Source organism: Nannospalax galili, unplaced genomic scaffold (genome assembly GCF_000622305.1).
Source record: "Nannospalax galili isolate Female #2095 unplaced genomic scaffold, S.galili_v1.0 scaffold103, whole genome shotgun sequence".
Taxonomy (NCBI): domain Eukaryota; kingdom Metazoa; phylum Chordata; class Mammalia; order Rodentia; family Spalacidae; genus Nannospalax; species Nannospalax galili.
The window spans coordinates 1,123,972-1,136,193 of record NW_008352136.1 but is presented as its reverse complement, the minus strand read 5'-3'; the positions used below and the strand labels follow the sequence as shown (position 1 = coordinate 1,136,193).

The following is a 12,222-nucleotide window of genomic DNA, read 5'->3' as shown; positions in this document are numbered from 1 at the left end:
TGGGCCTGCTGATGCACTCACTGAGCTACATGCTGTCCCTTTATGCATTTTTCTTGTCAAACCCCAGGGCATCAGGACTTCATTATGACAGCCCATCTGACAGCTCTGAAGGCCAACTGTTAGCAAGCCAACCCCCCATCAGACTCCCATATTCTCAAAGAAGACCTGCTGCAGGTCATGGCAGAACACAGGTAAGATGGGCATGCCAAGATACCCAAAGGCATGTCTTTTCCTACTGGAAGTTCTCCCTTTGGAGCTCCTATAGAGCCTGACCCTGGCGAGCCTGCACACAGCACTACTGTTAACAAGCTGCTCCTAGAGCTTCCAGGCCTTGCAGTCAATGGGTAGATCCATGGAAAGCTGCAAGCAGAGCCCAGGGACAAAGAGCTGCCCCTCCTGCAGTCAATGGTTGCTATGGTGACCACCAAAGTGCGAGGGCATCAGTAAATGCCAAAGAACAGTTGGTGCAAAGCCAAACTTCAACAACTTTTTATTATTGAACATGGGTAGGGTTAGTTCTCTAACCCCATGAACAACAGCACCTCCATTGAGATCCAGGCTAGGTGCAAACCTGGTAGACTATCTCTTAAAAAAGATTAAAAAAAAAATATATATATATATATATGTATCTGCCCAAGAACTTAATAAAAACCACGGCATTCTCCAGTGTAGCAGACAAAATATCCAAGTGACTTGAGTCCATAGAAAACAGCACTCTGGGTTGACCCTCCAGAACTACAAAAACAAGTCAATAGCATTTGGCAGTTTGAGCTGCCTTAAAGCCCCCAACTCCACACAACTCTAGAAGAAACCATCTATCCCCTCATTTAACCCCCTACCCCCAACCCTTTTTCTTCTTTGCTCAATTTTCACCACTTATTGAAGGAAAAGACCCGGAGAAGAGCAGGATGAAGGCCAGAGGCTTCACCTTGTCTGAAGACTCACACTCATGGACTCCCAATTTCCAGGCTTGATTTCTAGAAACTTGCAAAACACCAGCAAGCTTGGGGGTGAGCCCAAGAGATGCCATATAATCTGGAAATCTTACCTATCAGGTAAAAATAGCAGCAGGCTCCAAACTATTAGCAGATCTCCCGTCTAACCTGAAGGCAGACTACAGAGGACCAGTATGTAACCCCATTTTTCTGCAAGAAGTGGGCGTGCTTTGGGTCCGGCTACCTTGCCTTGATCGGGGCCTTCACCTTATCCTGGCCTGGAGGGCTCAGACCAGAGCCGATCAAAGGGGAATATACAAAGCTGGGGTCCCTGTAGCCCAGCTCTTGGCTGCTTTACGAAGACTTTCTCAGGTTACTTAAGAGCAGGGACATTTTCAGAGACTTCCTAACTGACAAATACTTCAGTAGCAGCTCCTCAAAACAGCTACTGGACACAGACGCCCTCAGTGCAGGGTCACAGCTCCTTCCAGTTGATGGGCTTCTTGCCAGACTTCTGTAGCAACTCATTGGCTTTAGAAAAATGCCGGCATCCAAAGAACCCTCTGTACACCGACAGCGGGGAGGGATGAGCAGTCTGCAGGATGTGGTGCCGCTTCTGAAAAAGACAGAGTAAAAGGTTGCAGCTGGACACCTCCGACACAGCTTTGCACTCACCTGTAAGCAGCTTCCTCTGCTGAGCTGAGGCGGCACAGGCCATGTCAGGTGATCACACCTAACCCAGTCATTCCTGTTCCCCCTGCACTGAGATCACATCTGCTGAAGGATACTTACACACCTACGCAGAGGAGCATGATGGCATAGTTTATAACTAAGGCCAGTGTTAAAGGACGAAAAACATCTCCTCAAGTTTACAATGGAACACAGCAGCTCCTAGAACAAATTCAAGCTACAGACAGGGGTATGAGAAAATATCTCAATTTTTGTGGTTTTCCATCTTTTCTGAATGTGGCTTTGAGGCCTGAACCTAGGACCTTGTGCATGGCGAGGAAACAAAACAAAAATAACACACACTTGTTTGGAGGAAACATACCCAAAATACTCGGGTAACTTTAGTGGATATACCTTTCTATATTGTCTGAATTGACTCACCCCCAGAAATGGAGTATTCTGATTTTTAAAATGTCACTGTAGTCATCTGAGCAGACAAACTAGGACCCTTTTTGTGTTCTGTATTGAGGTAAAACCTGGCTAACACATAGTGCACCTCAAGACATGCCTGTCTTCAAGGAGCTCAGTTCAGGAAGGGTAGTAACGAAAGGGAAGCAGCACAGCATCCCAGCATGGTCAAGGGCCGAGCACGGGTTCAACTGCAGATCCGTCCTCGACTCTACTGCAGTTTTCATCTGTAAACGGGGAACAGCAGCACCTGGCTTATGATGTCACCACGACAGCTCAAACAGAGCACAGGTAGAGGGGAATCATGAGAAGCATGCCAGGTGTGTAACACTGGCGAGCAGCACATCTACAGCACATCTATGTGAGTGCCAGCCATGGCTAGCTCTGAAGGTTAAGCCAAGCTTTGTCTCTGGGGAAAAAGGGGCTTCCATCTAAGATTGGCAGGAGGAAGTAGAGGCACCATATAGGGAGTTAAGTCAACATGATTTGAGTGGGTAAAGAGTCAGGGCTAAGAGGCAACTGGAATCCTCCAAGCCAAGAGCAGATAAAGACCAATCTAAGGCAAAGGCAGCTGGGAACTAGAAACAGCAGAGGGGGAAGCATCAGATAGCAACAACGCCTAGATGAGGGGAAGGAAGTACAAAGGAACAGGGAGGTACAGTCCAGCGGGGATAGCACTGTTTTTTAAACACCAGGGAAAATGGGAGCAAGTAACAGTGAGAAGAGGAAATATTGGATTTGCTGTGCTATGGGGTACAAGCAAGGGGGCACTATATAGGTCTAGTGTTCAGGGGGTGCAGAGTTAAAGACCTGCAAACTTCCTTTTCTTAAACCATGTATTTTAAGTATGTGTGTGTGTGCATGTAACATGAGTTCAAGTGCTGGAGAAGGCCAGAGGCATCCAATACCCCTGGAGCTGGTGTTTTAGGTGGTAGTGAGCATGGGTGCTGAGTGGTAGTGACATGGGTACTGGAAGCCAAACTGGGGTGCTTTGCAAGAGCAGAGTAGGTGTTCTTATCACTAGGCCATCACTCCAGGATACAAACCTCTTTTGTGTAAATAAGAACAATTTAAAAAGCATTTGTGTATAGGCGTACACATAGGACAAGTTGAAGGAGTTGGTTCTCTCCTCCCACTGTGTGGGTCTCAGGGATCAAACACATCAGGCTTAGCAGTCAATGCCTTTACCCAGTGAGCATCTTGTCAGCCCCTGAAAACTGGTTTGAATGACCAAGCTACTTTACAACTGCCTTTCTCTTAGCCCAACACAAGTTTCCTAACGAAGACTGCCAAAACACCAAGTACAGCCATGTAGCCATGAGGCTTCCTCCTTGAGGCTCAGCACTTCCTACTTAGATAACCTGACTGGCAGTCCATACAAGGTCAAATCTTAGCTCAGTCATAAAGGATTTATTTTTCTGAGTCTTTTCCTTAAGAAAAACGCCTGAAAAAAATCATGGGTGTACACAGTGGCAGACAAAGAGGTTGTTCATTGGACTTCACATGTGACTGCCCTTTGTTTGTATCTGAGTAGATCCTAAAAGGCTGGTTCATAAACTACAACCCAGTGGTTGCCCACACTGGCTGGAGCCCGACCAAGTAGAAACTAGGGTGGGAGAATGTCTACTGCATACCTCATCACATTTTTTAGTTTTTGTAGGGAAAATAACCTGTGATTTCAGTGGAAATTTTCATGTTTCCCACATTCCCCAATTTTGTGGAAGTAGGACACATGCCTCACTCATCACCTGTTGTATCGCATGGTGCATCAGTGGTACTAGGGACCCAAGGTCCCTGTGTGCAAGGCAGTTCATCTTGTTACCAACTGCAGTGATGCACACTGAACAGTCTACCATGGTCTGACTGTTTTGTTCTTAGTGGAACCAACTAGTTTCTTGGGGGGCATGGTTTGTGTGTGCTGAGGAGATACAAGGTCTCACTCTATAGTCTAGGCTAGCTGAACTTGAAGCAATCCTCCAGGTGCTGGAATGACATGAACCACCACACCTGGGTAACATTCATTTTATAACCAAGGTTTTCCAGGGATTCCTAGATTCTATACTCTGATATACTAAAAAGACAATACATACCCTGTCGATGGCACTACCTTTTTTCTGAGCATAAGAGCCCCAGAGCAAGAAGACAAGGCCCTTCAGATTCTGATTTAGCCAGGACACAACTGCATCAGTGAACTGCTCCCAACCCCTCTCCTTATGGGAATTGGCTTGGTGGGCACGGACAGTGAGGACGGCATTGAGAAGGAGGACACCTGAGAACAGAGGTGGGAGAAATGGGTTAGGAGGAGGTGCAAATATAGCAGCACAAACTGACAGCAGGGGTTAAACATGACCAGTTCATTCACTCAACAGGACCCAGGGCAGATATCAGGCCATAAAGAAAGCACCAGTGACCTCTGGGTAAGATTCAGAGGGACATCTTGTTTTCATCTCTGCTGCTTTGGCACCTTCCAGTCTGTGATGATAAGCACAGGCTATTCATCAACAATACTGTTTAAAAACACATACCCTAAGTGATATTAAATATCCTTAGAAAACTGTTTTGGTCCCAATCTTCACTGAAACAAAACCTAAACTACAAGAAATCAAGAACAATTTTTTTTTTGTCCTGGTTGCAGAAAATTTCAAGACAGGCATTACATACACACAACAGCCCTAGCCACCTCTCAGTGATCAGTTGGGTGAAGTGGTGTAAGCACACTGAAATTGTAACTAAGATCCGGGAAGAGTGGCTGTAGACAATCAGGCACCAAGCTATCTAAGCATTTTATTACTACTTTACAGCAGCCTTTGAAAAACAGCAAGAGGCAGCATGTAAGAGAGAAGACTGCTGGTACCAGGCCCAAATAAACCTAGCTGGGCTTGGCTTACCTTGTTTGGCCCACCCAGACAGATCTCCATGGCCAGGATGAACAAAACCGTCGATGTCTGTAGACAGCTCTTTGTAAATGTTTTCTAAACTGAAAAGCCAGGAAGAAACAAACCAGAAATATCAGGTTCACCACTCTCCAAGATAGGTGGAAAAAGGTTAGGCATACATACATACAGCCAGGCCTCGGAAGGAAGGAACAAGGCAACTTCTGGCATCAGAAAATGAGAATAATGTATGCAGTCCTGAATGGTCCATCTGCTAGATAACCTCCACTGTGGGCGGTGTTCAGACTGAGAAACAGAATAGGGGGCTAGAGAGATGGCTCAGTGGGTAAGAGCAGAGGACCTGGGTTCAATTCCCAGCACCCACATGGTGGCTAATAACCATCTGTTAACTCCAATTCCACATGATCCAATGGCTTCTTCTGACCTCTGTGGGCACTGCACAACATGGGTGCACTTACACACATGCAGGCAATACTCACACATATAAAATAAGTATTTGAAAGACATAATAGCACTTGGAAGATCTTAGTAAATTAGCCCAGCAGTTATGAACCACCTCCCCAATGAAGTTTAGTTTCTTGTCCTGTTTTGACATATTATGTATAAAATCCCCCAGAGCAGTGGTTCCTAACCAGGGGCGGCTGTGTCTCCCCAGGCCTTCTGTAGTGCACAGGACAACGTCAGGCTGAGAAACTCTCCTCCAAAGGCTAGTTCTGAAAGTGACTGCCACTGGACTGGTGCCATCTGCAAAGCAACTGTACCTGGGCGGAGGTGGAACCGGTCTTTGGACGCTAAAGCAGAGCCCGTGAGCTTGATTGGGTCCATGATAGGGATCCTGTCCTAGGATGACAACCTTCACCTGTGAACACCAAGTGACAATGAATTAAACTACACTGCAGTGTTCCATTGAAAGGAACACCTGGCTAATACTACAGAGGGACCCCAGGGAGCAGGCAAGCCCCGCTCACAGCCCAACTGAGAACCCAAAAGGGGCACCCACTGGACACTGATATTTCCCCTAACAACTCATCCTTCTACCCTACTGACCCACATCTCTAACAAGTTTTGGGTCAGCTTTGTGGTTCTCTTTGTTATTTTTTCAATGACAAAAGTAAATACATCCTGTAATAAACACAGGGAACACCCAGAAACATACATAAGGTAACCATCTCATGATCATCTATTTTCACTTGTGGTGCTGGGACCCAACTCAAGGGCCTCAAACACGGGCACAAACACTCTTAGTATTTCCTGAGCTGCACCCAGCCCAAGTTCACCACTTCTAATACGTATGTAACTGGAGATCCTGCACTCAATTATTGTACTCAGGTGTTCCTGCAGTCTGGGGACCCAAGTCTCAGAATAGACATGAATACAGCACAACACATCTGTAGACACATCACAATGTCAAAAGCTGGACACTCCTGCTCTACATACTGCGGCAGCCCTTCATGTCAACAGCTCTCACGGGCAGTCAGCTCTTCTCTCATTAGAGGAAAACCCTGCTGTGAACACCACACAGGTATCTCTGCACACTGGGGCTTCACAATGGAGGTGCTGTTAGTCTAAGGAGAATCATACCTCAAGCCTTCGCAGATCTGAACCCAGGGATGTTTCAATAAGCTATCTAGCATGTGAATCCCCACCAACAGCTGCTGCTCTGGAATCCTGAATGGGCAACACCAGAAGAGGGTCAGGTCACAGGTGTGGGAGTGGGCGATCAACCACGAAGACCAGGCCTGTCTCCAGTGCAGAAATGCACAGGCCTACCTGGCCTCTGCACACTGTCTTGTTTTCACTCCCTGCTCCAGTCCTTGGTGTTCTTCCTAGAGTTTGCCTCTATGGCCGATGCCCTCTAGTAGCCTGTAAATTCGGCTATAGACTTCCACTTCAATGACTGGGAAGCTCTCAGTTCCTGCCCTCAATGCCCTGTAGCCCACATATTCTCCATGGTGAACCACATCTGGGCAGGCAACAGCTTTCCAGTTCTGGGACTCTGGTCCTAGGAGGACAATCCTTAGCACCCAGCTTCTGTGAGCCTGCATGTTTACCCACAAAGGTCCCTGCCAGTCCATCAGGCCTCAGAGGTAAGTTTGATACTCTTGAGTCTTCATAACAATCTAATGAGGAGAGAGCTAGCACTGAATGGGACTTAAGTTTTTAAAACTCAAAACAAGGAGTTCTACATTCTAAATTCTTTCTTTGAGGTAGGAACTGTAAAATTTTCTATTAGGTGTGGCTGCCATATTAAAAGTTTGGTCACCTACTTTAAGACCACTAGACTTAAGATATTTACTAAATCCTAAGATTTCTTGTGCTACTTACAATATGATAGAAGAAAAATAAAATAAAACCCCTGGGGCAAGCAGATACTCAATGTAGCATAAGGGGTTAGAGGAAAACTAGATCTCCAAAGCAGCAAGCAACAGGCTCTGCCACAGATACTGTTGGTGAATCTAGGTGGCCTCAAAAGACATTGCTACTTTGCCCAGCTCTGCAGTGGGAGAGTGAAGGGTGGAAGTGAGGCTGGGGCATAGGATATGGCCTTATTTAAGGACAGCTTACACAATCAGGTTCATAGTTCACACAGGCAAAGTCACAGACAAGCTTCCAAATAGCAAAGAGAAGTGACAAGAACTGCCAACTGGCAACTGACACAGGATGAACTGGCAAAGGCAGGTCAGAAGTTAAGAGCCTGCAAGCACCACCCACACCAGATGGGGCCATCAGGCTGGTGTCTTTATATCCTAATAGTAACTACTACTGGCATAGGTTTTCAGGACTACATAAAATTGATGAGTAGATAAAAAGTTGTTCTCTGAGCAATAGAACAGTGGTTACCAAAATCTGACAAGGGAGTAGGGAGGGACCTGTAACAGATTGAGGCTTGGCAGGACAGGAGTAACTGCTAATGTTCTATAGCACAAAAGTAATCATGGTTGACAACAATTGATAAAACATCACAAAACAGCTAGTAGAAAAGACTGAAAGACTGGAATACCCCCGCCCTCCGGACCAAAGCAATGCTAGATGTCTGAGGTAATATATCTGCCAGCTGCTATGACCTGACTGTATTGCAATGTCACTGTATCCTTTAACTATGTGCAATTACTGTGTCAATTACAAGTCAGGAGGACCAAATATTTAAGGCCTGTGTTAGAGAGATGGCTCAGCAGTTAATTCAGAGGACCCAAGATTAAATTTCTAGCTATCACTGTGCTCATAACCACCTACAACTCCAACTCCTGGTGCATCTAATGGCTCTGGCTTCTGTGGGCACCTGTACTCAAGTGTATTTACCCACAGACACAGACAGACAAGACAGACAGACACACTGTTAAAAATAAATCTTAAGACCTGCTGGGGGTGTGTAGATCAAGAGTAGAGTACTTGGCTAGGATGAATGAGCCCCTGTGCTCAATCTCCAGCAGTAGCCAACAGAAAGGCCAAGACAGTGTATATATACAAGGGGGTTACTATGTGGTGTGACACATTTAGCCAAGGTAATGCAGTCTCTACCAAAGTATGTATACTGAAGAGCTTCACTGTCTCCTGATGCTATGGCTTTCTCACAGCTGTGGCCCTGGGCTTTTGGAAGGCTAATGAATGATCTCTGGTCCCTTGTTTTATTTCTTCTACCAGTTCTGATAAAGTTTTGATGAGAAGAGGGCAATACATGCACAGTTGGAATTATCAACGGATGTCAACTACCCATGAAGCCAAGCGTGGTGGTGCAGCTTTAATCCCAGGACAAGAGAGGCAGAGCAGGTAGAGCTCTGGGAGATCAAGGCCAGGCTGATCTAATCTGTACAGAGACTTCTAGGGCAGCTGGGGCTATAGGGAGAATTTGTCTGATAAAACCAAAACTAAACCAAAAAAACCCCACGAAAAATACCAATCATCCACGTGACTCTTACTGAAGGTTGGTTGAGAATGTTAACTCAGGACAGGCATGGTAACCCTCCTTTTTCTTCAATGGTGCTGGTGATTTGACTTAGGACTTCTTCACATGCTAGGCAAGCACTCTGCCTGAGTCAAGTATTCCTAGCCCATCCTCGAATGTCTAAGGCATAACTACTGCCTTTTCTTTTTTTTTTTTTTTTGCATCTTGTTCTATTTGAGACATGATCTCATGTAGCCCAAACTGATCCCCAAACTTCTGGTCTTCCTGCCTTCCTTTCCCATATACTGGGATTACAGGTGTGTGTTATCAACAAGGCTTGGCTTGTTTTGCCCCCACAACACACATTATATGTGAACAGAAAGATCCTCACTTCTCCAGCCCCACTGCCTATGCTTAACAAGACTCTTAAAAAAAAAAAAAAAAAATCAGGTGGAGAAAGCAGTAGTTAAGAGCACTAGCTGCTCTTGCAGGGGACCCAGGTTTGGTTCCCAGCATCCACATGGCAGCCAACAACTGTCTGTAACTCCAGTTCTAGGGCATCTGATCCCCTCTTCTGACCTCTGTGGGCCTTGTATGACACTCATACACATAAAACTTAAAATGAGAGCAGGCAGCCGGGCGTGGTGGTGCATGCCCTTAATCCCAGCACTCAGGAGGCAGAGGCAGGTGGATCTTGGTGAGTTCCAGGCCAGACTGGGGCTACAGGGAGATTCTATCTCAAAACTGTTAGGGTTCCAAACAGCAGCAGTTTCCCCCCTCCCCAACAGGGACCTCACCTTGACCTTTGGAGTCAAGGGAAACCTTAAGAGGGAAAAAGTAAACACTTCCAGACCCTAATCCTACCTGCTTTTCCTGCTCCCCCTCCCTGATTTCTCCCCCAAACATTCCCCACTTCCACACCCTAAAGCCCCATATATAAAGTCCCAGCTCACAACCCGTGGGCGGACATCTTTCCCGCTGTCCGGTGCGAAATAAATCTGTATCCTGCTGAGAATTCCATCTGTGCCTCGGTGCCTCCATCCATCCGCTCGTGCTCTCCACCACCCGCTCGCTCCCGCCCGCTCTCTACCTATCAAAAACCACCACCAAAAAAAAAGGGCAGGCAAGCCGTCCACATATGTACTGGAGTGTGCGTCTGGCAGATCCAAGGCCCTGGGTTTGATCCTCAACACAACAAAACCCACAAAAATAACGGTTAAACTTCAAGATTACTACTAAATTACTGATTGTGGCTTAATTTCACTGTCTACAATTAAGAAATACTCTTTTAATGGTGCCTCTAATGAAATCATTAACTGTACTTACATCTCTTATGTCACACATTTGGGTCCAGGTGAAGACTTGGTCTGGGGGTGGATAAACAGTGTGATGCTTTCTTTCTTCTGCAACAAATCCCATTAGCTGATTAAAAGATAAACTAGACTTAAAACCAGGTTCTCACTGGAAACGGTAAGAATTACGTTCAAAAACCTTTCTTTTATAAAAGTTGTTTGAAGCCTTATCTGGTTCGTTCCCATTTTGAAAATCATTCATTCCCCCCCCCCCCCCCCCCCGCACAAGGTCCGGTGAGATGGCTCATAGAATAAGGGTGGTTGGTGCCAGGCCAGACGACCCGACTTTCAATCCCCGAGACCCATGAAGTGACTCCCACAAGTTGTCCTCTGACCTCTACACGCCCCCCGCCCCCCAACAAATAAGTCAACGTGCTGTAAATGCAGACTGGACCTGCTACAGTAACGGATCACGTTCACCGCTCTGTAGGGTCCCACTGACCTTTATAAAATACGGTTTCCCGAACTCCGCGTTAAGATGTTTCTTCCAGCTCTCCCCGAAGCCCGCCGGCACGTTGCGGGCGGCAAGCCTGAGCAGCGCCGCGGCCTTGTTCCTCTGGATGCGGTCGAGCTGCTCTGGGCTGAGCGGCGAGGACAGAGGCGTGCCGGGCTGCTCCTCCCGGGCCTTCTTGGCGGGGCTGGCCTGCCAGGGGTCGGCGCGGAGGCGGGTCAGGCTGCGCGGCCTCCCTCTCCGAGGCGCTCGCAGGCTCCGCGCCAACCCCGCAGACGTCTGGCCTAGGACACCCATTCTGCTACGGGCCCGGGACGCCACGCGGGTTCCCGGAAGGACTCGCAAGACAGCGCCCCGCCCCGTCGCCCGCGTCCCCACGTGGCATTTTCGCGGCAAAACCGATCCCGCCCCCCGCCCCCCGCGGTTGGACTGTGCGCGGAGCACAGCGGGCCCGCTGCACGCTGATTGGCCCCGCGGGGACAGAGCCGCGTCCTCATTGGCTGGCGCCTCGACATGGCGGCCGCGGAAGGACGCGCGGCTGTTTTGAATAGGTGAGGACGGGGTCCGCAGACAAGTGGCCTCCAACCCGACCTCGTCGTCCTCCCGGCCCCCGCCCAGGCCCGCCGCGCCTCACCGCCGCCTCGCCGCTCTCCTCAGTCACGGCCGCCACGCCGCTCCCCGGGGCGACGGGCTCCGGGCTGCGCGTGTTCCGCTTCCCGGCGGGACTAGGGGAGAAGAAAGAGTAGAGGGTCTTCTGGCCGATCATCCCGGAGCCGAGGAAGGAGCGCACCCGCGCCCGGGCGCCCACAAAACTTCACGCGCCCCGGCTCTCAGAGGTTGGCGCCTCGCGATTGCGCATGCTCCAAGAAGGGGGCTTAGCCAGGGCTGGGGGGCGGCGAGGGAGCGCAGTGCGCATGTGCGGGAGGGGCTGCGGCGCACCGCCCCTGGCGAGGTGGGGCTTGCGGGTGGTCAGAGCGTCTGCTCCAGGAAAGTCAGCCTTCCCGGATCCGGCCACCCCACCTGGCTTAGGTAAGCTGTATCTCACCCGCTTTTCACTACCTGTCTGACTGATGGCACAGCTAACCATAAGGATTGGCGACTGAAAGCCCACGGAGGATAGACATCAAACTGTTCCCTGCTCCCCAATACCTCTCTCTATCCTCTTCCTTTCAGTGCTGGGGGTTGAACTCCAGCCATGTGTATGGTAGACATCCATTCTACAACACTACCCCCCCCCCCCCCCCCCCCCGAGCTATCTCCACACAGTCACTTCCCCACATTCAAGTCTTCCAGCACCTTCCTGCTACCCGCTCCCCCCAAATCTGGAATTCAACCATCCCAGCTATTCTCTTTCCTACTGAATGATTCTTTTGAGGTGTAGATTACATCTGGTCTACTGCCTTCAAGGAAACCTCTTATGGAGCTGGGTGGCAGAGCTCTCATAATCCCAGTACCTGGGAGGTGGAGACCGGGGGATGAGGAGTTGAAGGCTAGACTTGGCTACATAGCAAGTTCATTACAGGCCAGCCTGGGCTACATAGGGGTGGGAGGATAGAAGGAAGGAAGGAAA

The 12,222-nt window shown here is 48.6% G+C and overlaps 1 protein-coding gene across 2 annotated transcripts; it reads right to left on the bottom strand.

Moving 5' to 3' along the window:
- Positions 1-465: 465 nt before the first annotated feature.
- Ung (uracil DNA glycosylase) lies at positions 466-11,454 on the bottom strand. Of its 2 annotated transcripts, none has more exons than XM_008848965.3 (7): positions 11,287-11,454; positions 10,644-10,844; positions 10,176-10,271; positions 5,728-5,825; positions 4,961-5,049; positions 4,163-4,341; positions 466-1,551 (listed from the first exon to the last, which is right to left on the bottom strand). In XM_008848965.3, exons 1-7 carry the CDS (start codon positions 11,416-11,418, stop codon positions 1,411-1,413), a joined length of 936 nt encoding a protein of 311 aa, XP_008847187.2. In that variant the 5' UTR covers positions 11,419-11,454; the 3' UTR covers positions 466-1,410. The 2 variants fall into 2 exon arrangements, with proteins under 2 accessions (XP_008847187.2, XP_017657666.2); XM_017802177.2 differs by having other exon boundaries at positions 4,180-4,341.
- Positions 11,455-12,222: the final 768 nt, after the last annotated feature.